Source organism: Xiphophorus couchianus, chromosome 10 (assembly GCF_001444195.1).
Source record: "Xiphophorus couchianus chromosome 10, X_couchianus-1.0, whole genome shotgun sequence".
Taxonomy (NCBI): Eukaryota; Metazoa; Chordata; class Actinopteri; order Cyprinodontiformes; family Poeciliidae; genus Xiphophorus; species Xiphophorus couchianus.
This window is the reverse complement of record NC_040237.1, coordinates 6,998,910-7,022,226: the sequence shown is the minus strand read 5'-3', so window position 1 is coordinate 7,022,226 and position 23,317 is coordinate 6,998,910. Positions and strand designations below refer to the sequence as shown.

General features: G+C 39.8%; 1 protein-coding gene across 1 annotated transcript in view; it reads right to left on the bottom strand.

Annotated features, from left to right (window-relative positions):
• Positions 1-459: 459 nt before the first annotated feature.
• The window catches only part of cpxm2 (carboxypeptidase X (M14 family), member 2), a 37,788-nt gene continuing 14,930 nt past the window's right edge, over positions 460-23,317 (bottom strand). The window contains exons 5-14 of the mRNA XM_028029683.1: positions 19,662-19,746; positions 18,599-18,749; positions 17,505-17,593; positions 14,774-14,897; positions 14,412-14,608; positions 13,219-13,398; positions 11,484-11,781; positions 11,049-11,188; positions 2,827-2,926; positions 460-1,426 (exon numbers count right to left, since the gene is read on the bottom strand). Of these exons, the coding sequence (XP_027885484.1) occupies positions 1,170-1,426; positions 2,827-2,926; positions 11,049-11,188; positions 11,484-11,781; positions 13,219-13,398; positions 14,412-14,608; positions 14,774-14,897; positions 17,505-17,593; positions 18,599-18,749; positions 19,662-19,746 (1,621 nt within the window). The 3' untranslated portion in view covers positions 460-1,169. The remainder of the gene's footprint in view (positions 1,427-2,826; positions 2,927-11,048; positions 11,189-11,483; positions 11,782-13,218; positions 13,399-14,411; positions 14,609-14,773; positions 14,898-17,504; positions 17,594-18,598; positions 18,750-19,661; positions 19,747-23,317) is intronic.

The following is a 23,317-nucleotide window of genomic DNA, read 5'->3' as shown; positions in this document are numbered from 1 at the left end:
CTTTGTTTGGAATATATATGCATTGAATATCTTAACATTTTCACTTGGCAAGCTACATTAGGGATATAAAAGATTTATTTATTTTCAATTTCATTTAATAAAGTGCAAGTCTACCAAAAAACATGCGCCTAAAAATAAAATGTGATACAATTATGGATAAAATAAATGATTTCCAGAGTAATTTCCAGTGCTAAAATCCACACAAAAGATCAGCAATTTTCAGTTATGCAAAGGTTTATTTAAAAAAAAAAACAACTAAAAAACAAAAAGTATTTTAGAAAAATACCAAAGTGCAGATGATAAAGCTTTTATGATGACTTACTACGGTGTTATATAAGTTAAGTAGTGGTGCATCGTAATAAATTAGAATTTTACTGATATCAACAAAAAATGTATTTGAGCTATTTCATTAAAAATATTTCGCTCATATTTTATATGGGTTCAATTCACACAAAGTGGTATATTCCAAATGTTTATTTTTGTTATTGTTGACTGTTGTGGCATACAGCCAAAGATACTTCCACATTACACAAAATAATAAAAGTATTTTTTGTATTATAAAAGGAAAAGATGTGGTAAAGAAAAAGTGCACAAGCAACTGACAAATTTTTTTGTAGTTAGCTGTAGGCAATAAATGTCAAAATCAACACAAAGTACAGCTTGAAATATAACTGCGTGTATTGGAGCTGCGCAATCCGGGTTTCAATTTGAAACTGAATCATGAGAGTAAACAAACTTTCTGATGATATTCTAATTTATTACACTGGACCTGCATGTACACAATGGCAATTTCAAACAGGCTTTGCATTGATCATTCATATTTCACTTTCACTTAAAAAAATAAGATCTGACACGACTTTAGCTTAACTTTTTAGTGTTTGTCATAATAAAGAGAATAAAAACGTTTAAACTGCTTCAAAACACAAAAAAATGACAGTACAGTGTGGATGTTAACCATAACTATAAAAATGATTTGTCTATTAAAAACACAAGGATCAAATTCTGCACACAATTAGATTCATTCATAATTTGAGCGACCAAATACAAATTCTTCTGACAACACTCTGAAAGAACCTAACAAATGTCCAAAACTGGGCATGGACTCCAATTCGGACTCATCAGAGCAGATGCTTTCTTTGAATTCCTCCCCAGGCTTCCTCATGTTGTCTTTATGTTCCCACGCGTCTCTCTCTGGGTCTTTGGGCCTGAAGCTGCCTCGCAGGCAACCTGATTGGCTGCTTGTTGTATTTTTCCATTATTTCTCTGATTCGGAACAAGTTACTCCGGCCAATGGTGAAGTCGCACCTGCTGGCCCCTATAGCGTAGCCAACCTCACACTTTTTAGTGGTGAGGCTGTAGCCCTCAGCTCTGGCTGTTACTCTGTACTCTCCAGGGTTCAACAGGCGCCAGTAATCACCATCAGCAGCTGTGAAGAAACCCAAACAAAAAGCAGATTCAACTTTTGTATTTTAGGTTTCACAAGTCAGTCTACAAGTTTAAATTTACTTCCTTCTTGGGTTTAAAGCCTTCTCAGAGAGAGAGAGGGCTATACAGAGGATTGAATAATATGGTGCTACCTTTTCTTACAAGCTACTGCAAACAGCTGGTGTTACACTTTTCCCTCACTTATACAAAAAAAAAAAATGTTTGGAAATATTTCATGTTGCAAAACAACATGGACATAGAAACTAGGAGTGAAGGCCATCACACTTATTGGAGAAATGTTACAAAACAACATAAATCACAAACAGTTTGTCAGTAAGCAACCAACAGAAGGCTGGTTTCCAGGACTGATTAATTAACCAATTGTTAGACACCCAGTATTACTCTAAAAACAGTATTACAAATGTTATAGGCACTCAGAAACTGCTTCTAATTACAGAAGGTGTTAATCATGTATATCTGCAAGCCCATGTGTCAATAACATGTTATTTTATCACTGTAATAATCCAGAACAACATTTTAGTTAAGTAAAACCTCCATCTTCAAAGCCAAACAGCCAAACATCTACATGAGTTGCTGAAGATCATAGCATTTCAGTGTGATGTCTGAAATGTGCAAAATCAAAGTCTGTATTGAATCAGTTGTAGCAAATTTATTCTACATGCCCATGGATCTAACATGGAAACATCTTTTACTGTCCATTGTTCAGATATAAAGCACATTCTGTAGGTCCAAAAAACATTGAATAAACAGGCACTAAACACAGTTTCATAAAACAAATGTGGAATTTGTAAAATGATTGATTATGATTTAAAGAAAAAAATGTCAACAGGAAAGATTCCCTTTCCTATTACAAAAATGGATTTTAATGTGATCGATAAAAAAAAAAAAACAGCACCAGGATTGATAGCAATGCAGATGAAAAAGCAGAGGCTTCACAATATAAACTCTAAAATCCTTGTGCATTTTGTTAGAGGACAGTAAAGTTTTCCTACAGGAAGCTGTGACCTACTCTGATTTGCTGGAATAATGATGCTTAATGTCCTTTTGAAAATTTGATTTCACGCTCGAGGTACGAAACCACTTTAGCTTTAAAGGGGGGATTTTTCCAGGCATCAGAAGAAATCACCATAAGGACGCCTAATCAATAGTTAAACTGAGAGTTGGAGGCCTTCACAACCTTGGCAAAGACCATAAGTTGAGTCAGACTCCAACCCACAATTCTGATTAAGAACATCATCTGCTTTCATTTATGGTATTTTATTCCTCTGCACACTAAAATATAATCAAGCAGGAGTAACCCCTTTCTGAGGATTTTTTTATGTTGATGTCAAGTAACAGAGAACATAGTTTTTTTTCCAAAAATATCCCAAAACAACAAACCTGTGCGAACATCGTGACCAATGCCTTCTACAGAGATGATGGCATTGGCTATTCCTCGTCCTTGTAGGTCCCTCACTACACCTTTGATCCCACGATGCACCTGTTTATGGAAAGCATCCTTATTATATTCTTTATATTTTATGATTCTGTGATCTTTAGTAAAAGAAGAACACAGCACTGTGCAGGGCTCAAAATGTACTTCCTCTGCTCGCAGCATCAATATTTAAACACAAACTGTGTCATGGCAGGATTGCAGATCCTCTGAAGATTGTGTTTCCAGAGAGAATAATACATAATGAGTAAGTTTCTTTACAACGTTCTTTGGGGTTTCTTTGGCTTCTAATGGAAATGTAATGCCTTTATGCCTAACTCACATCTTTAAAACTTCTATTTGATATAAAGCCTCTCCCTCTGCTTAGAGCTGAGTGAGGGGCTCCCCTCTCTCCGCCTAGCTTGAGTGAGTGACCCTGGGGCCTCTCCCTCTGCTTAGAGCTGAGTGAGGGGCTCCCCTCTCTCCGCCTAGCTTGAGTGAGTGACCCTGGGGCCTCTCCCTCTGCTTAGAGCTGAGTGAGGGGCTCCCCTCTCTCCGCCTAGCTTGAGTGAGTGACCCTGGGGCCTCTCCCTCTGCTTAGAGCTGAGTGAGGGGCTCCCCTCTCTCCGCCTAGCTTGAGTGAGTGACCCTGGGGCCTCTCCCTCTGCTTAGAGCTGAGTGAGGGGCTCCCCTCTCTCCGCCTAGCTTGAGTGAGTGACCCTGGGGCCTCTCCCTCTGCTTAGAGCTGAGTGAGGGGCTCCCCTCTCTCCGCCTAGCTTGAGTGAGTGACCCTGGGGCCTCTCCCTCTGCTTAGAGCTGAGTGAGGGGCTCCCCTCTCTCCGCCTAGCTTGAGTGAGTGACCCTGGGGCCTCTCCCTCTGCTTAGAGCTGAGTGAGGGGCTCCCCTCTCTCCGCCTAGCTTGAGTGAGTGACCCTGGGGCCTCTCCCTCTGCTTAGAGCTGAGTGAGGGGCTCCCCTCTCTCCGCCTAGCTTGAGTGAGTGACCCTGGGGCCTCTCCCTCTGCTTAGAGCTGAGTGAGGGGCTCCCCTCTCTCCGCCTAGCTTGAGTGAGTGACCCTGGGGCCTCTCCCTCTGCTTAGAGCTGAGTGAGGGGCTCCCCTCTCTCCGCCTAGCTTGAGTGAGTGACCCTGGGGCCTCTCCCTCTGCTTAGAGCTGAGTGAGGGGCTCCCCTCTCTCCGCCTAGCTTGAGTGAGTGACCCTGGGGCCTCTCCCTCTGCTTAGAGCTGAGTGAGGGGCTCCCCTCTCTCCGCCTAGCTTGAGTGAGTGACCCTGGGGCCTCTCCCTCTGCTTAGAGCTGAGTGAGGGGCTCCCCTCTCTCCGCCTAGCTTGAGTGAGTGACCCTGGGGCCTCTCCCTCTGCTTAGAGCTGAGTGAGGGGCTCCCCTCTCTCCGCCTAGCTTGAGTGAGTGACCCTGGGGCCTCTCCCTCTGCTTAGAGCTGAGTGAGGGGCTCCCCTCTCTCCGCCTAGCTTGAGTGAGTGACCCTGGGGCCTCTCCCTCTGCTTGGAGCTGAGTGAGGGGCTCCCCTCTCTCTGCCCGGCTTGAGTGAGTGACCCTGGGGCCTCTCCCTCTGCTTGGAGCTGAGTGAGGGGCTCCCCTCTCTCTGCCCGGCTTGAGTGAGTGACCCTGGGGCCTCTCCCTCTGCTTGGAGCTGAGTGAGGGGCTCCCCTCTCTCTGCCCGGCTTGAGTGAGTGACCCTGGGGCCTCTCCCTCTGCTTGGAGCTGAGTGAGGGGCTCCCCTCTCTCTGCCCGGCTTGAGTGAGTGACCCTGGGGCCTCTCCCTCTGCTTGGAGCTGAGTGAGGGGCTCCCCTCTCTCTGCCCGGCTTGAGTGAGTGACCCTGGGGCCTCTCCCTCTGCTTGGAGCTGAGTGAGGGGCTCCCCTCTCTCCGCCCAGCTTGAGTGAGTGACCCTGGGGCCTCTCCCTCTGCTTAGAGCTGAGTGAGGGGCTCCCCTCTCTCCGCCCAGCTTGAGTGAGTGACCCTGGGCACTTGTACAAGTTCGAATCGATCAGTTTTCAGTCGCTTGGTTGGCACAATGGATAGTGTCTGTGCTTTGGACACATGAATCCTGTGTTCGAGTCCAGCTTGTTACATTTTATAATAATTTTGTTAACAAAGTCTGCTTAGTGGTAGTTGTACAAATTTGTATCGATCAGTTTTCAGTTGCTTGGTTGGCACAATGGATAGTGTCTGTGCTTTGGACACATGAATCCTGTGTTCGATTCCAGCTTGTGACCTGTTATCATAATTTTGTAAGCAAAATCTACTTAGTGGTACTTGTAAAAGTTTGAATCGACACATGAATCCTGTGTTCGAGTCCAGCTTGTTACCTGTTATCATAATTTTGTTAACAAAGTCTGCTTAGTGGTACTTGTACAAGTTTGAATCTATCAGTTTTCAGTTGATTGGTTGGCACAATGGATAGTGTCTGTGCTTTGGACACATGAATCCTGTGTTTGATTCCAGCTTGTGACCTGTTATCATAATTTTGTAAGCAAAATCTACTTAGTGGTACTTGTACAAGTTTGAATCTATCAGTTTTCAGTTGATTGGTTGGCACAATGGATAGTTTCTGTGCTTTGGACACATGAATCCTGTGTTCGAGTCCAGCTTGTGACATTTTATCATAATTTTGTAAGCAAAATCTACTTAGTGGTAGTTGTACAAGTGTGAATCGATCAGTTTTCAGTTGCTTGGTTGGCACAATGGACAGTGACTGTGCTTTGGACACATGAATCCTGTGTTCGATTCCAGCTTGTGACCTGTTATCATAATTTTGTAAGCAAAATCTACTTAGTGGTACTTGTACAAGTTTGAATCGACCCATGAATCCTGTGTTCGAGTCCAGCTTGTTACCTGTTATCATAATTTTGTAAGCAAAATCCGCTTAGTGGCACTTGTACAAGTTCGAATCGATCAGTTTTCAGTCGCTTGGTTGGCACAATGGATGGTGTCTGTGCTTTGGACACATGAATCCTGTGTTCGAGTCCAGCTTGTGACATTTTATCATAATTTTGTAAGCAAAATCTGCTTAGTGGTACTTGTACAAGTTTGAATCGATCAGTTTTCAGTTGCTTGGTTGGCACAATGGATAGTGACTGTGCTTTGGACACATGAATCCTGTGTTCGATTCCAGCTTGTGACCTGTTATAATAATTTTGTAAGCAAAATCTACTTAGTGGTACTTGTACAAGTTTGAATCGATCAGTTTTCAGTTGCTTGGTTGGCACAATGGATAGTGTCTGTGCTTTGGACACATGAATCCTGTGTTCGATTCCAGCTTGTGACCTGTTATCATAATTTTGTAAGCAAAATCTACTTAGTGGTACTTGTACAAGTTTGAATCGACACATGAATCCTGTGTTCGAGTCCAGCTTGTTACCTGTTATCATAATTTTGTTAACAAAGTCTGCTTAGTGGTAGTTGTACAAATTTGAATCGATCAGTTTTCAGTTGCTTGGTTGGCACAATGGATAGTGTCTGTGCTTTGGACACATGAATCCTGTGTTCGAGTCCAGCTTGTGACATATTATCATAATTCTGTAAGCAAATTCTGCTTAGTGGTACTTGTACAAGTTTGAATCGATCAGTTTTCAGTTGCTTGGTTGGCACAATGGATAGTGACTGTGCTTTGGACACATGAATCCTGTGTTCGATTCCAGCTTGTGACCTGTTATCATAATTTTGTAAGCAAAATCTACTTAGTGGTACTTGTACAAGTTTGAATCTATCAGTTTTCAGTTGATTGGTTGGCACAATGGATAGTTTCTGTGCTTTGGACACATGAATCCTGTGTTCGAGTCCAGCTTGTGACATTTTATCATAATTTTGTAAGCAAAATCTGCTTAGTGGTACTTGCACAAGTTTGAATCGATCAGTTTTCAGTTGCTTGGTTGGCACAAGGGACAGTGACTGTGCTTTGGACACATGAATCCTGTGTTCGATTCCAGCTTGTGACCTGTTATAATAATTTTGTAAGCAAAATCTACTTAGTGGTACTTGTACAAGTTTGAATCGATCAGTTTTCAGTTGCTTGGTTGGCACAATGGATAGTTTCTGCGCTTTGGACACATGAATCCTGTGTTCGAGTCCAGCATGTGACCTGTTATCATCCTTTTGTAAGCAAAATCTGCTTACTGTATACTTGTACAAGTTTGAATGGATCAATTTTCAGTTTCTTGGTTGGCACAATGGATAGTGTCTGTGCTTTGGACACATGAATCCTGTGTTCGAGTCCAGCTCGTGACCTGTTATAATAATTTTGTAAGCAAAGTCTGCTTAGTGGTACTTGTACAAGTTTGAATCTATCAGTTTTCAGTTGATTGGTTGGCACAATGGACAGTGACTGTGCTTTGGACACATGAATCCTGTGTTCGATTCCAGCTCGTGACCTGTTATAATAATTTTGTAAGCAAAATCTACTTAGTGGTACTTGTACAAGTTTGAATCGACCCATGAATCCTGTGTTCGAGTCCAGCTTGTTACCTGTTATCATAATTTTGTAAGCAAAATCCGCTTAGTGGCACTTGTACAAGTTCGAATCGATCAGTTTTCAGTCGCTTGGTTGGCACAATGGATGGTGTCTGTGCTTTGGACACATGAATCCTGTGTTCGATTCCAGCTTGTGACCTGTTATCATAATTTTGTAAGCAAAATCTACTTAATGGTACTTGTACAAGTTTGAATCGACACATGAATCCTGTGTTCGAGTCCAGCTTGTTACCTGTTATCATAATTTTGTTAACAAAGTCTGCTTAGTGGTAGTTGTACAAATTTGAATCGATCAGTTTTCAGTTGCTTGGTTGGCACAATGGATAGTGTCTGTGCTTTGGACACATGAATCCTGTGTTCGAGTCCAGCTTGTGACATATTATCATAATTCTGTAAGCAAATTCTGCTTAGTGGTACTTGTACAAGTTTGAATCGATCAGTTTTCAGTTGCTTGGTTGGCACAATGGATAGTGACTGTGCTTTGGACACATGAATCCTGTGTTCGATTCCAGCTTGTGACCTGTTATCATAATTTTGTAAGCAAAATCTACTTAGTGGTACTTGTACAAGTTTGAATCGATCAGTTTTCAGTTGCTTGGTTGGCACAATGGATAGTTTCTGCGCTTTGGACACATGAATCCTGTGTTCGAGTCCAGCATGTGACCTGTTATCATCCTTTTGTAAGCAAAATCTGCTTACTGTATACTTGTACAAGTTTGAATGGATCAATTTTCAGTTTCTTGGTTGGCACAATGGATAGTGTCTGTGCTTTGGACACATGAATCCTGTGTTCGAGTCCAGCTCGTGACCTGTTATAATAATTTTGTAAGCAAAGTCTGCTTAGTGGTACTTGTACAAGTTTGAATCTATCAGTTTTCAGTTGATTGGTTGGCACAATGGACAGTGACTGTGCTTTGGACACATGAATCCTGTGTTCGATTCCAGCTCGTGACCTGTTATAATACTTTTGTAAGCAAAATCTACTTAGTGGTACTTGTACAAGTTTGAATCGACCCATGAATCCTGTGTTCGAGTCCAGCTTGTTACCTGTTATCATAATTTTGTAAGCAAAATCCGCTTAGTGGCACTTGTACAAGTTCGAATCGATCAGTTTTCAGTCGCTTGGTTGGCACAATGGATGGTGTCTGTGCTTTGGACACATGAATCCTGTGTTCGATTCCAGCTTGTGACCTGTTATCATAATTTTGTAAGCAAAATCTACTTAATGGTACTTGTACAAGTTTGAATCGACACATGAATCCTGTGTTCGAGTCCAGCTTGTTACCTGTTATCATAATTTTGTTAACAAAGTCTGCTTAGTGGTAGTTGTACAAATTTGAATCGATCAGTTTTCAGTTGCTTGGTTGGCACAATGGATAGTGTCTGTGCTTTGGACACATGAATCCTGTGTTCGAGTCCAGCTTGTGACATATTATCATAATTCTGTAAGCAAAATCTACTTAGTGGTACTTGTACAAGTTTGAATCGATCAGTTTTCAGTTGCTTGGTTGGCACAATGGATAGTGACTGTGCTTTGGACACATGAATCCTGTGTTCGATTCCAGCTTGTGACCTGTTATCATAATTTTGTAAGCAAAATCTACTTAGTGGTACTTGTACAAGTTTGAATCGACCCATGAATCCTGTGTTCGAGTCCAGCTTGTTACCTGTTATCATAATTTTGTAAGCAAAATCCGCTTAGTGGCACTTGTACAAGTTCGAATCGATCAGTTTTCAGTCGCTTGTTTGGCACAATGGATGGTGTCTGTGCTTTGGACACATGAATCCTGTGTTCGAGTCCAGCTTGTGACCTGCTATAATAATTTTGTAAGCAAAATCTACTTAGTGGTACTTGTACAAGTTTGAATCGATCAGTTTTCAGTTGCTTGGTTGGCACAATGGATAGTTTCTGCGCTTTGGACACATGAATCCTGTGTTCGAGTCCAGCATGTGACCTGTTATCATCCTTTTGTAAGCAAAATCTGCTTACTGTATACTTGTACAAGTTTGAATGGATCAATTTTCAGTTTCTTGGTTGGCACAATGGATAGTGTCTGTGCTTTGGACACATGAATCCTGTGTTCGAGTCCAGCTCGTGACCTGTTATAATACTTTTGTAAGCAAAGTCTGCTTAGCGGTAGTTGTACAAATTTGAACCGATCAGTTTTCAGTCGCTTGGTCGGCACAACGGATAGCGTCTGTGCCTTGGACACATGCACCATGGGTTCGAGACCAGGTCATGCCTTTTAGATCTTATGTGAAAAATGCTGTAGTATTTGTATACGTTTGAGCGACTCATTTGTTGGGTGCTCTGGTGGCACAGCGGTTTGAGACTGTGCATGTGGCCCCGGGTTCAAGCCCCGCGCCTGCAGAGAGAGAGAGAGAGAGAGAGAGAGAGAGAGAGAGAGAGAGAGAGAGAGAGAGAGAGAGAGAGAGAGAGAGAGAGAGAGAGAGAGAGAGAGAGGAGGAGAGAGAGAGAGAGAGAGAGAGAGAGAGAGAGGAGAGAGAGAGAGAGAGAGAGAGAGAGAGAGAGAGAGAGAGAGAGAGAGAGAGAGAGAGAGAGAGAGAGAGAGAGAGAGAGAGAGAGAGAGAGAGAGAGAGAGAGACTCTGTTTTGCCACCAGTGAGTGACCCTGGGGCCTCTCCCTCTGCTTGGAGCTGAGCGAGGGGCTCCCCTCTCTCCGCCCAGCTTGAGTGAGTGACTCTTTGAAAGAGAAACAACCTCATGTTTCTGTGCTTTTTGGAGAGTAAGGAACTTTCAAGGCAAAGTAAGTCAGTTTTGTTTAGTAAAACTTTCAGAAGACAATAGGATAAGGATTCAAGTGTTTGACAACAAGAACTTTTAGAGCCCCTTTACAAAAGTACTTTTCTCCTTAAACCTTTATTTGACTTTTGTGCATTTTTCTTGTTGTCGTTAAAAGGAAATCTAAAACTTTGAAAATAAAACAAAGCACTGTTCAGTTCATCATCTGAAAAGAGTAAAAGAAGTGTGGTGTTATTGTGAGGAGAAGTGAATATGCCTGTCCACATTAACTGACAATATGGCCAATGAGCGCTTTATTGAGACGTAGCCAAAAGTCCCATCGCATCTCTGGAAGGGCTGCAGAGATTTACGATTCAGGTGGGGCAATCTGTCAACAAGACAAGCATTAGTTGTGAGGTTGATGGTGGCAGTATCATGCTGTAGGGATGCTTTTCTTTAGTAGAGCTGATAGGAGAATGACTAAAGCTTTATGTAGGACAATACCGAAAAAGAGTATAGGCTGTTATAGGCTGCAAAGACTGGGGTAGATATTCAACTTCCAACTGGAAAATTATCCTAAACCATTGAATGCAATGGTTTACCATCACAGCAAGTCATGCTTTTGAATGGCCCAGTCAAAGTCCAAACCTAAATCTACTTGAGAAATGTTTAAATACTTAACTGTTGATAGATGCTCTCCAACCAATTTGACTGAGCTTGAGATATTTTACAGAGGAAGAAGCAAACTTTTCAGTTTTGTACAGTGAAGAAAGGAGGTTCAGTGAACACAAATGACAAAGTATTGCCACGGGAGGTTGAATAAAAGAATAAAAGCTTTTCAAATTGTATGAACACATTAGCAAGGCATTGTAATTAAGTAGTTCAATAAGAGGAATATGAGGAACAAACTGAATGTCAGAGAGGCTGAACTGACTCTGTACCTGCTCCATGAAAACAAGAAGAGACTCCCGATTGTTCTCCCACTCTTCAGGCAGCTCGCTTTCATGGGGGAATTTGTCACAACCCACATACATCGACAGCTCAAAGCAGTTGGTGTGCAGGTAGCTGAAATCATTCATACCTGCCAGCAAAGACAAACATACTGTATATCATACATCCGAATGTATCTGAATGCTCAGATACAGGGCGAAACTGTGAGGATAATTAATCAAGAAAAAAGAATTTGAGATGCTTTTCTGAGGGCTAGATGACACTTGAGGCTAAAATCTAAAAATAGGGTTACAGTACTGCAGATGCTCTCATGTGTGCTCCGCAAGAAATGGCTCAGAGGCTGCATGTGGAGCTGAAAAAAAAAAGACCCTTCACAGCACTGTTAGGATTAGTGACAAAACCCGCCGCTGGATATGGACACTAACTGCCGGCCGCAGTGTGCCAGGACGCCCCGTTGATGGTTCCATCCTCCTTGGCGAAGTCTTCTGTGTGACAGACCCGTCGGCTGGCATCAGTCATGAGGCGGTGGGTGGAAGCGTAAGAGAAGGCCAACCAGCGGAAGACGTGGTCATCAGGGGTGGGGGTCTGCTCTCTAGTCACCCCCTGGGAGCGAGTTCTGTCATATGGGAAGGTCACCACCAGCTCGCCTCCCTGGAGATTCCCACCCAGCACAAAGGGCATTTTCTCCATCCATGCTATCAGGGCTCGTGTCTCCAAGGCAACCTACAACGGGCGCACACAAGAGGCATGGATAATGTAATTAGCACAATCATCTAAGCAGTGTGAGTGCTAATTTAACTCCCTCATGCTAAAATAATCTGTGATCTCAATGGGGAGTGATGAAGCCATCAGAAAGGCTGTTTACACAATTCACACTGCATAAGCATGTCAAGAGTAATCATTCTAATAGGTAAATGTTTACACCGAACAAGCATTTGCATTCAACTCGGAGGAATTTCCCATGTTGTTGGGGCTCAAGTAATGAAACCAGCATTCCTATCTGCGGGCGCTGCCAGTCAGGGGGGGCAAACAAGGATAGGATTCACAGCTCTGTGTGCACAGATGGGAATCCCAGCACTGCAGCTGCAGCAGCTATTCTGGAGGCTCAGTGTGACTCATCCATGGCTCCCGCTAACGTCAAAACACTCGTGAGGGTGAGCTTTTAATAGCCCACTCGGTATATTTCAGCTCACGGCCTCTTCGTCATACACAGCAAACTCATCATCCGCTTCTCCCAAAATAGACAAGTGCTGATGGGCCCTCGTGACTGCTTTACCCTTTTCAAATGGCTGATAATCTCCACTGTGAGATGTGTTTGTTTTTCTGGAAGAAAAAAGTAGCAGGAAAAGAGCACAATAGCACCCTAGGGTGAACCCACCCTTTTGCCACCCATGTATACGTATGTGTGTTACATGCATACATTGTTTCAGATTATGTGGGTTGGAGAACAGGTTCTGATGGCTAAATTGCTAGTCGTAAGATGGCAGAGAAAGTACCAGAGTGAACTGCTCATTCCCCACCTGTTGCTGTGTCACTCAACACAAAACATTCATTCATTCTTTGTCCTTGCATACTTGTCTATGCAGGGGGGCATTGTGTTGCCTGGCTCCAGTGGTCACTGGCCGAGAGGCAGGGTATATACAGAGAGGTCATCAGTCCAACACACACATACACCTGATGACCGTGCACGCACTCACACTAATGCCTAGTTTAGAGAAACCAGTTAACCTCTTTGGACAGTTGCAGGAAACTGGAGTAACTGGAGAGAACCCACACATGCCCAGGGAGGACATGCAAACTCCAGAGACCATGCAAGGATTCAAACTCAGGACATTCTTGCTGCATGGCAACAGTACTTCTAACTTCAACACTGTGCAGCTCCAGAACACCAAACAGATGTACTAAATAAAACTCTTACCCCTTCTCCTCTTGTACTGAAAGACGAATTTGACTGTTTGGAAATATGTCTTATTTCAAAAATCACATGGAAACCAAAGAAACATCACTTATTATTCTTACTAAGGTCATTTTAAACATGCTGTTGATAAGCTACAAGTTGTATGCCAAGTACGTTTAGATAAAAGCAATTTTATGATTAGGTTTGCTTAAATTTTTTATTTAATATACAATACAGCACAACAGATGATCAGTACGACTTACCGAGGCATTGTTAGACAGGTACCACTCTGGGGTGGGGATGTGGTGGTTGAACATTTTGCGAGGAATCCACTTCTTTGCCTCAGCCTCCCAGAGAACTGAGTTGAGATCAGGAAAGTTGTGGTGGATATCTATGCCATCATTGGTCCATCGACCAAGAGACCAACCACTGAGCTCTGAACCCTGAGTCAAAGAGTAAACATGAAGAAGATGGTGACTGAAATGTGTGGCATAAGGGTCATGCAAAACAGGTGAAGCAGGAGTATATTAGTGAAAAATACAAGAACTGTACAGATCACAGTGGGGAAGGTATATTTTAGTTCCGCAGGGGTTGCTGTGATTATCTCAATAGGTTTTTACATAAAAGGTGTTGTCAGGGCAACATCCCCTGTTTTGGCAATGAAACAAGTTTATCATAAGGTTCTGAAAAGTCTTATGAATATGAAAAGTCTCAACCAATTTCACAGCTTTTTTTCCACATAAAGCAACAGAACAGCATCTTTAACAAAAGCTCAGTGTGGTTTTGCAATTTTTTAATAAGTGCATTGAACTGGAAAACATTTACAAAAACAAGTCACAACTCCTAATTTAAAACATCCTTAAATTCCTTTGACGAGAAATGCTAAGAAGTGACAAGCATCTAAAATAATATGCTTCGTTAGAGAAACCCCTCTTTGCAAGGTACTGTTTTATGCTTTAAATGAATACATTACACTCTGATCAGAAAATTGTACTATGTGATTTCCAAATATAGTATTATGTGTTATATATAGAAACTGTTCTGGATGAAACTGACATACACAAGAGAAAACACCAAAGACACAAAATAAGCTATGAGTACAAATTAGTTGAGTACAAGCTGTTAGCTTACTGCTTCCTCACATACTTCACTGAATGAAATTCACATCACCAAATCAACAAAAAACAATCTCTCTGCAGCTTTGACTTGTCCTTATTTAGTATTGTTGTTATGGTCTTTAACCTTGCCTTTCCACTAATATTACTAAAACATGTTTCTGTTTTAAATTATAGCAGAAACACAGGCCTGATAAAGTTCTTGTTCACTTCACATATTCCATTGCATCATTTAAACTTCTTCTCATGTACCAAACGTTTACTCACAACAGACCCAAACATGTTCTCACTACAGACCATTTAACGAAATGAGGTCACTAATTTGTGTTTTGCAGACGTACCGCTTCAAAGGCTTTCTCGTACCCATCAGGGTTGACGGATGGCAGCAGGTGGATTCTGGTCTCCTCCACCAGGTGACGTATCCGCTGGTTGCCTGATAGATACTCCAGACACATGAACTGCATGAGCAGGAGGAGGAGCTCTCGTCCAAGCACCTCATTTCCGTGCGCACCTGCCGTATAGCGAAACTCTGGTTCACCTGGCCATCAGGTGGAAAGGAAAAAAAGAGAAAAAAAGCAGTTGGACGTTGCCCACGACACATAATACGTGTACGCAAAATGATTTGTGATGTCTGTTATCTTTTTCTAGTTTTCTCTAAACACATTATTAATTTCAATCATATTTTAGCATTAAAAGCACTCACCAACTTTATGTTCACCAGGGTTGTCGGAGATCTCTATGGCATACAGTTTGAGGCCGTTTTGAGACTTTCCTATGTTATAGATCCGTGTGATGTTGGGGCACATCTCATTAACCACCTTCATTAGCTGTGAAGGGCAAATCATTAAGCATTAGACCCTGACAAAATATGAAAAAAAATCTATCCAAGGGCCTGACACTAATGAGAAAAACCATTCTGCTTGAACTTAGACAGTGCACTGGCAAAGAGCAGTTAATAAATCCAAGTTATTTATTTTTTTTATTGGAAATGACAAAAAACATAATGTGACAACAGTGCTTTACAAAGACTAAAAATAAAAGGTAAGGTAATAAAAATGCAATAAGTTATTACAGAAATAACTAAATAAAAGTTCCAATGTCCTGCAGAAATAAAAAAAGTATTTGAAAAAAACAAAGCAGATGTGTTGGGTTAGCAGTGCTTGCCAACAACTGATGGGGTCATCTAGGATATTTTGCTGTGGAATATCATCACTGTGTTCTGGATATTGAGCAGTTGTCATTTTATGACAGTCACAAGACTGTCCTACCGTCTGAGGCCTTTTCTGATTTGTTGCAAGACTTACTGCTACTGGAGGTCTTTCCTGCCCACAGCATCACCATTCACAAGAACTTAATAAAAATACTTACCGTACATAAAAGAATCACAAAAACATTTAATTTCACCTTGGGATAAATAAAGAATTTGAAAATAAATCAATTCTGAATAAACTGAGCAGCTCAAACTGACAAAGGTAGACTCTGACACACATTTGAGACCACCACCACCATTAAAAAGGCTTTTTCCAACTCTAAGATTTTGCGTGGGAATAGGGTGCAACAGTAATAACCCGGCAGGAATCAGACATCCGCCTGTTTCTGTTTAAGTACAAGCTACAGTTATCAGTGCAGCTCAGCCACCTGCTACAGGAAGTTAGAAAAATATCAGCTTAAAACTACTATTATCCAAAAAACCTATTGTGATGTTTGAAGGCATATCATTTATACAGAGACTACCTTTAGTTTTCAGAAAAGTGGTTCCTCTAAACCTGTGATTTTTGAGTCTGCAAGGAAAATACATAACAAATACAATGTTAACTGTACTATGGATGGTAAAATGATAGAAAAAACACAGTTAACTCTTATGTAATGCTTTAAAACATATTTATCTTGTGCGTTTTGGTCTTTCCATTTTTTTTAATACCAGCTTAAATAGTTGTACGTAAGCAAGACAAGCACCCCATTATCAAAATCTTCAAAGACAATATTTCCTAAGCTGTGTCACAGAGCTTATTTAGTTTCCTTGCAGCCAGCTCTGAAGATGCAGCCAAAGCAATTATAAAGACAGGCTCATACAGGCACAGATTAAAATAGCAACAATTATCATTTACCCACATGGATGTCAGTGGTCACACAAAGTACTGCTGCAGTAAAAAAGACCAACCAGTTGTTAGATGAAGCTGCTGCATCCATGGGCTCAGCTGCTGCTGTAGTGGTTAACCAGTCAGGTGTGACTGGGTTTTAATTAAGTGCAGGTAAAATCTTGACTTCACGGAGCAAGTAAATCGCTAAACAAATGTCAGGTTTTTCAATGGGATGAAGGATTACAAGACAAGAGTGAAAGTCTCATTCTAATAAAGCAGAGAATCCCCTGGATAAATATAAATGGACAGTATTATTTACCAGAATCAATACAAAGCATTCTTGCTTTATTAAACAGGAGTGTTTGTGTTTTTCTCCTCATACAGAAGTATAAAAACTGAGCATAATATTTTTTTTTAACTCTGCTTGTATATGCCACAGACCCCAATAGAAAACTAAGCTTCTTTTATGCACTGTGTGGATAATATGAATTGATAGAATATCTTCCACTTTGAAGAATATTAAGGAATTTATTTTTCCTTCTGCGTTATTCCCGCTGTTAGTGTGGTTGTGGACTAAGAAAATAACAACCATTAAGCAGTATAAGAAATAGATTTTATACTCTGTTACTCTCATGGTGTTTGTACATTATGTGAGACTTCAAAAATTCTATTACAAAACTATTAAGACTATAGTGGGGAGAGTCATGCTACTTGATTCCTGGGCAAAGAAAGAAAATGTCAAGGGTAAAAAAAGGACTTTCAAAAATAGTCCTTTCTTTTCTTTTTAAAGCCCAGCTTAGCCTGGACACAGAGAGGAACACATTAGCCGTAAAGGATAAAAACCAACAAAGCATAGAAACACAGTTCATTAATTCACTTAGATATTTCTGAAGCAGCATTTAGGGAGTTGAATCAGAAGAAAACATCACCTAATATCTAACAAATATTTCCTACAAGAAAGAAAAAAAGCAGCCCAGGATGTTTCTTCTCTCAACTGCATTACAGGAGATTATCATTCACAGCGCTTGTACTATCACAGCCACTCAGGCGTACCGTGCACACTGACAAATACAGCTGTCCTCCTTCTTGGTACAAACAGGCGTCTGCTTGTGACAACTATATGAATAAGTAATGACACAACCCTGAAGATGCTTTATGCATTTTTATGCAGCTCCAAGTGCTTAGTTCATTTGTTCTGCTGCATTCTTTGCTCTCGTGAAGGACACAGCTTGGCTTGCTTCGACTCATAGTTTCCATGAGGTGTTTTATTGCTCCGTGCTCTTGATCTCTGTTCTGAATGGGAAATAAGGTCTTGGCTCTTTTAACAAGGTAATGCCTGTTTACATGGCTTACCTGCCTCATCTCTTTGTAGCTGTGGTGCCTGAAGTCCAAATCGTCAGTCGTTATGACTTCATTGCGTCTATGATAGTAATTGTTAGGATCTGGAACAAGATTAAAAAAGTTAAAGGCATTCAGAGATCTAAAGAAGTCGATTCATTCTTCTTATTAGGGATGCTACATCAGCACAGGAGATGGAGAAACGTTAGGCTGCAGTAAAAGATTTGTGCGTTTTTGGTGTTTTTTCTGAGTGTTGGTATGATGGAGGCAGGTAGGGATTAGATGAACTGAGGTCTGATCTCTCATGGTGGCTTTGCCCTAGTCGGCACAAAAAGACAAAACACTCAGTTTACAAGTCTGTCTATATTTGGCCCCTCCACTATTAGATCACAATAAGTACAAGATCCTATAAACAAATAATATGATATTCTTCTTTAAGAAGACTGGACTCAGACTTGGAAATAAGTTGAGGAATGTCATCATCTGGGGGCAGCTTGAAGCAGCTTCTTCCTCTGCAATGAAAGGCGTCAGATAGCATTTGATCAGGATACCTCTTGGATCTCTCTCTTTGTAGATTTCCTGGCCACTAGAGGAGAACCCAGGGTAGCCCCAGAAAATCATGGAGGAACTATATTTTTCTATGGATGGATCATTTGAGCAGCTGTTAATATCAGTTTAACTCATGCCACTGCCTCAATAATGTTAGGATTTAAGATAAATCTCCAACCAGCATCTAGTCATATACTCAACTGAATTAACCTTTATATAGCACAATGTGTCACCTCTGTGTTATCATTGATACCATTAAAAAGACAGATATAGTCCATTTTGATTTTTCAAACTGAACGACCAACAAATTAGTCACCTTTATATTCTATAGAGATGTTTCCACACAGTCCTGACTCTGAAAGACCAAAATTAACCAGGGAAATTCTCTCCCATCATTTAAGAGTTATATATTAATAATTAATTATTTTCCAGAAATGGCATCCCAGTTTACAACAACACCAAACCTTCATCCAGACCAAACCCCAAATAAAAACACTTAATCATTCATTGATGGTGGCCGACTGTTTGAATTGTGCGTCTCCTTCATACAAACCCGTCACCTGGCAAAGGACAGCCAAGGATCTCTGCTCTCATACAGATGCTGCCACCGTAAAACCACGAGCGGGGGTTGACTCGAATGTACCGGGCGACCACAGGTAATGGAAAGATGTTCCGGACGGGGATTTCTTTTTCTCTGTTGGCGCTGAATATCTACTAAGGCAAACACAAGGTGAATAAACAGTCAAGCCGTGAAGGACACAGGATAATGCTCTTCATTCAACAACTTTAAATGAGCAAGATTAGCTCAACATGGGTCAGGGCTATTTATTTTCCTCATTACCTTTTTAACCAATTAAAAGAGCTTGGAATTAAAAGAGCTTTTCCAATTAAAAGAGCTTGGAAAAAGAATGAAACTTACAAAAGATTCCCTCCCTAGTTTTGGGTTGAATTCTTGAGCACACAATTATTGAACTTTAATACCCTGAGGACACGCACAGATGGAGCTCTTCTTGGTACATATAGTATTTTGAAAGGCCAATATAGTAGACTGGCATTTGGCACAAAGGAAATGTGGGTGGGCAAGGAAATGTGGGTGGGCAACGCTTGTAGTAGAGACGAAATTACTATTGGGGGTTTAATCACTGACACTGATTAAATCACGAACCACAGGAGTGCACAAAAAGAATCTAGTGACTAAGAGCTGTGATTATATTCAAAAAGCCCTGATTTGGTTAATCAGCAACAGAATTGGCGGAAAAGGTCTAAGTAAATCTCTGCAGGCAAGGTGATATTCCAGTCCATTCAATTATATCAAGTCTCTCATTACAGAGTGAACAAAACAAGGATGAGTTCCCATCTGCTGGAGAAACATTACTATTTACTATCACCTCACAGCTCATTAAGCTTGGAAATAAGCAGGCATTTACATCTTCCCCTGTAATTAGTTTCCAGCAAGAATTCATTTTTCTATTTGGGTCCAATCAGCCGGAGACATACAAAGCAAGACTCAATATTTAGCTGGTTAACAGGGAAAAACTACAGCATTAATGCAAAGGTTTGCAGTGTCCTTCAGTTTGTGGACATACAGAGGAATCATTCTTTTATGCTTTTATTGTTACTCACCAAGTCTGCTGAGTCGTTCTTAAGGGTTATCCAGGTGTGACTGTCATTGCTAATCATGACCTTGTAGGAAGTCACCCAATCGCTTCTGTTAATATTGTAGGAAAATGAGAGTATTAGAGAAAAATTGTTTCCAATTTGAATTCAATGCATTCAGAAAGTGGAGCTAACTGGAAAGTTGACACTCACAATGAAAGCTCACAATCATGTGTATGAATTATGCTGTGAAAATCGGTTTTCTTTTGAGATCTTTAAGAAAATAAAAATAAGCTGAACTCTCTTACCAAGTCTATAGTTTTGAATTCAAGAGAAAATAAAGAAATTACAACTTTATTTCTGAATCTAAGCACATGGTTTGGATATGGATGGATTGAAAATGATTGACAATACAATACTCAGAGCAAAGTCCTGCTTTTCAGTTGTGCAGATGTTTAATTCTACAGTCTGATTTATTATGAAGACAATCCCACCTGCTGTTTTTAATTTTGAATTGATTAGTTCAACGTAAAGAGTTCCCTTTTGGATAATATCAAAATACAAAGCTTTATTACCTGTCCTCATCGTTATCTCTGTCCTGTCTGCTGAGTTTCTTGGTCTTAATGATGCAGTTTGCTCCAAATGTTATATGATAAGCCTCTGAGGCCTTTACAGGACAGTAGTGTTTATGCAGTGGTTGGACTACAATCAGGTGGATTCTATTTACTCAGTGACTTTAATTCACTGCAAATTTCCTATTAGTAAAAAATAGACCATGGTATTGTAATTATTCTGGTCTGTGTCAAGATTTCTTTCTTAAAAATGACAGAGGAGAAAATAGATAACTTACTGTTAAAGATAATAAACGGAAGCATAAATCAGACAAACACCATAAGTATGCTCTTATGAATCATCTTATCCAAGGCGGTGCTCTTTCCAGAGTGTACAGTATGTAGGTTGACAGCTATTCTCATGCTTCTGGGAGAGCACATCCTCACTGAGCTCGTCCAGTAGGAATTCCCTTTTCTGTTAATTAAAGCGTTCGTACAGACAGAAAGCCCCTTAGCTGTCACCATAGACAGCTACATGCCCTAAAGAGCTAATTGCAGAAAAATTCAGTCCAAGGCTTTGATGTTTTGTCCACCTTAAGAAAAGTCTTCCCCTTCAAGGGAAATCCCAAATATAGCTTATTAAACAATACTCCTTTAGTCTCAAACTTCGCTAGAGTTTCAGGCTCCCTCGCAACTACAGAGCTTGAAATCAAGGGCGTCCAAAGTCAGTCCTCACATTTAGTTCTCTTCTTGTGTCACCACTTCCAGATCAAATGATAGCTAATGTGAAAAAGTCTCTAAAAAGTGATACTTTCAATGATACAAGTAAAACAACCTCTAATTCTACAAATTAGTTAAAAATCTATTAAACATTTAATTAAATGAAAAAGCATAAAATCTGGTATTAATAGCTTGCGTTATTAATACCAGATTTGTTCAAATAATATAAAAATATATATACTTGCTGTGCTACTTTCCAACATTAAATATTTTAACCAACACAGATCTCACTGATCAACCTGCTGCAAACCAATCACCTTGTGTAGCAGTGTTTGTTCCATCCCTGTCTAATGTTTAAGGCTAACAAATGAAATAAAATTATTATATGCCGCATCTGAGGGCAATGAAACAATCAAATTAAATGGAAAAAAAGTATACTTAGTTAAATTTACAAAATGTCAATTCTATTTAGATAATGTGTAAATCTATATTTAAAGGTTGTCTCATTACTGTGCCCCACATTTACTATGATATTTTATTGAGTTAATATGAAAAACTTGAGCAAAAATATAGCTTTACCAAACAATGTTAATATCTTAAGATGTCCCAAAGCTTATTAACCCCTTAACTGTCACCGTCCTTAAAACGCTTACATGTTATTCAACGGGTCCATGAGGACACCAGGGTCATCATGACAGTAAAAGGGTTAAAGAAAAATGTTGAATGTCTGATTAAATCTGATTTCTGATTTAAATGCTAAAACCTATTGATACCATGCTTTTTTTTACATTTGCTGGGTAAAAATCTACTTTTTATATAGTTTAAACTGTTTAGATAGCCCTCCATCAATACTGGTAATCTTGAGGATGATGTGCAAAATGCTTTAAAATACATGAATCTTCTATTCCAACCACATAGGAGAGCTCTGAAAAATTAATTTAAATTGTGCACATTGAATTGAGTCCATTCATTCAAAGGCATATATTGTAACTATTCTTAACACAGCTATGACCAGTATAAAATAAATGTAATTTAAGAGGAATGGAGCAACATGGCGGTTGTCATGAAATATTAGTCTTCAGTAAAAAGATTAAAGCTTCACTGTATTAAAAAAAAAGATAAAATAAAATAAATGTTAACAAAGCAGTAATTATTCCTATGTCTACAAAATTAGGGTCAGAACATGGCACTAACAATATCATCTTGTTTAAACTTGGCAAAAACATTCAAATAAAAACTGGTAAACTCTCCCAGGAAACATAGTAAATTTTTACTGGTTGTTTCAATAGGATAACAATAGTAAGCAAAAGAACTAAAAATATTGCAGAGACCACAAAATCTGCCTTTTTCCATGAGCATCTCGGTTCCCAGAGCAAAGACTAGATAGACCACTGGGTGATCATGAAAGATTGTTCAAAGAGAAATGATCAAAGCTTCTTCTCTTTGTATACTCCAACTCCTTTCTGTACTAAAAACAAAAGTTTTTAGTAGAAAACTTTTGTTTTCTACTACAATACTTCTGTTTTAGTAGAAAAGGAGATTGTAAAAAATATTACTATGAGAGATGCCAACAATTATGGTACACATCACTTCACAAAATTATTCATTTCCTAGCAAATATAACTTAAACTACATTGCCAGTAAGTGTGGAGGGTGCTTTGTGTTAGAGAAGTTTAACTACAGAAATGTTTTTTTTTCAAAGCTTTATAAAATAAATTATTAATTGAGTGAACTATGGAGTAATTTTCTTTGGAATTATTGCTAAGTATTAATGTATATATTTTTTGTTTTTAAGTAATTTATTCCTGTTGTACAATAAATCTAGCCTATGTCGCTTTCAGTGGTTCGCTCTTTCAACATGTGTAACTGCATGTTTTAATTTGAGAGTTAAATTTATTAAAAAAAATTATATGTGGCTTATTAAAACCTCACATGCAAGTGAAAGAATTATAAATTCACACTTCTCAAATTACTTGGTATGATCTCACCTATAAATAGTTCTCTTTAATGGATAATCAGTGATTTGTGAAGCAAAACCTAATGGCGTTATGAAGGTAGAAAGGATCGATTAATCAAATCTTGAAACTCATGAATCATTTATAAAGTAATCCTACTTTAAAATGACATCCAACTATATTGTGAGAGACACTGCTAAGGCAAGCAGAAGTTTTCCAACACTGTTTCTTTTAACAAGAAGGTCTTTCAGTCTGGTCCAAGAACAGTCCACGTTTTTTATTACTGAGTGAACAAATAAAAGTATACTACTTTTCTGGTTTGGAGGGCTTTAAAGGTCACCTCAGTAAGTCACTATATTCACAAGAAACTAATTTTATTTTTATTTCAAAAGTGAGACTCATATAAATTAATTTCACAAAGTGATGTACTTCAAATATTTATTTGTGTTCATTGTGA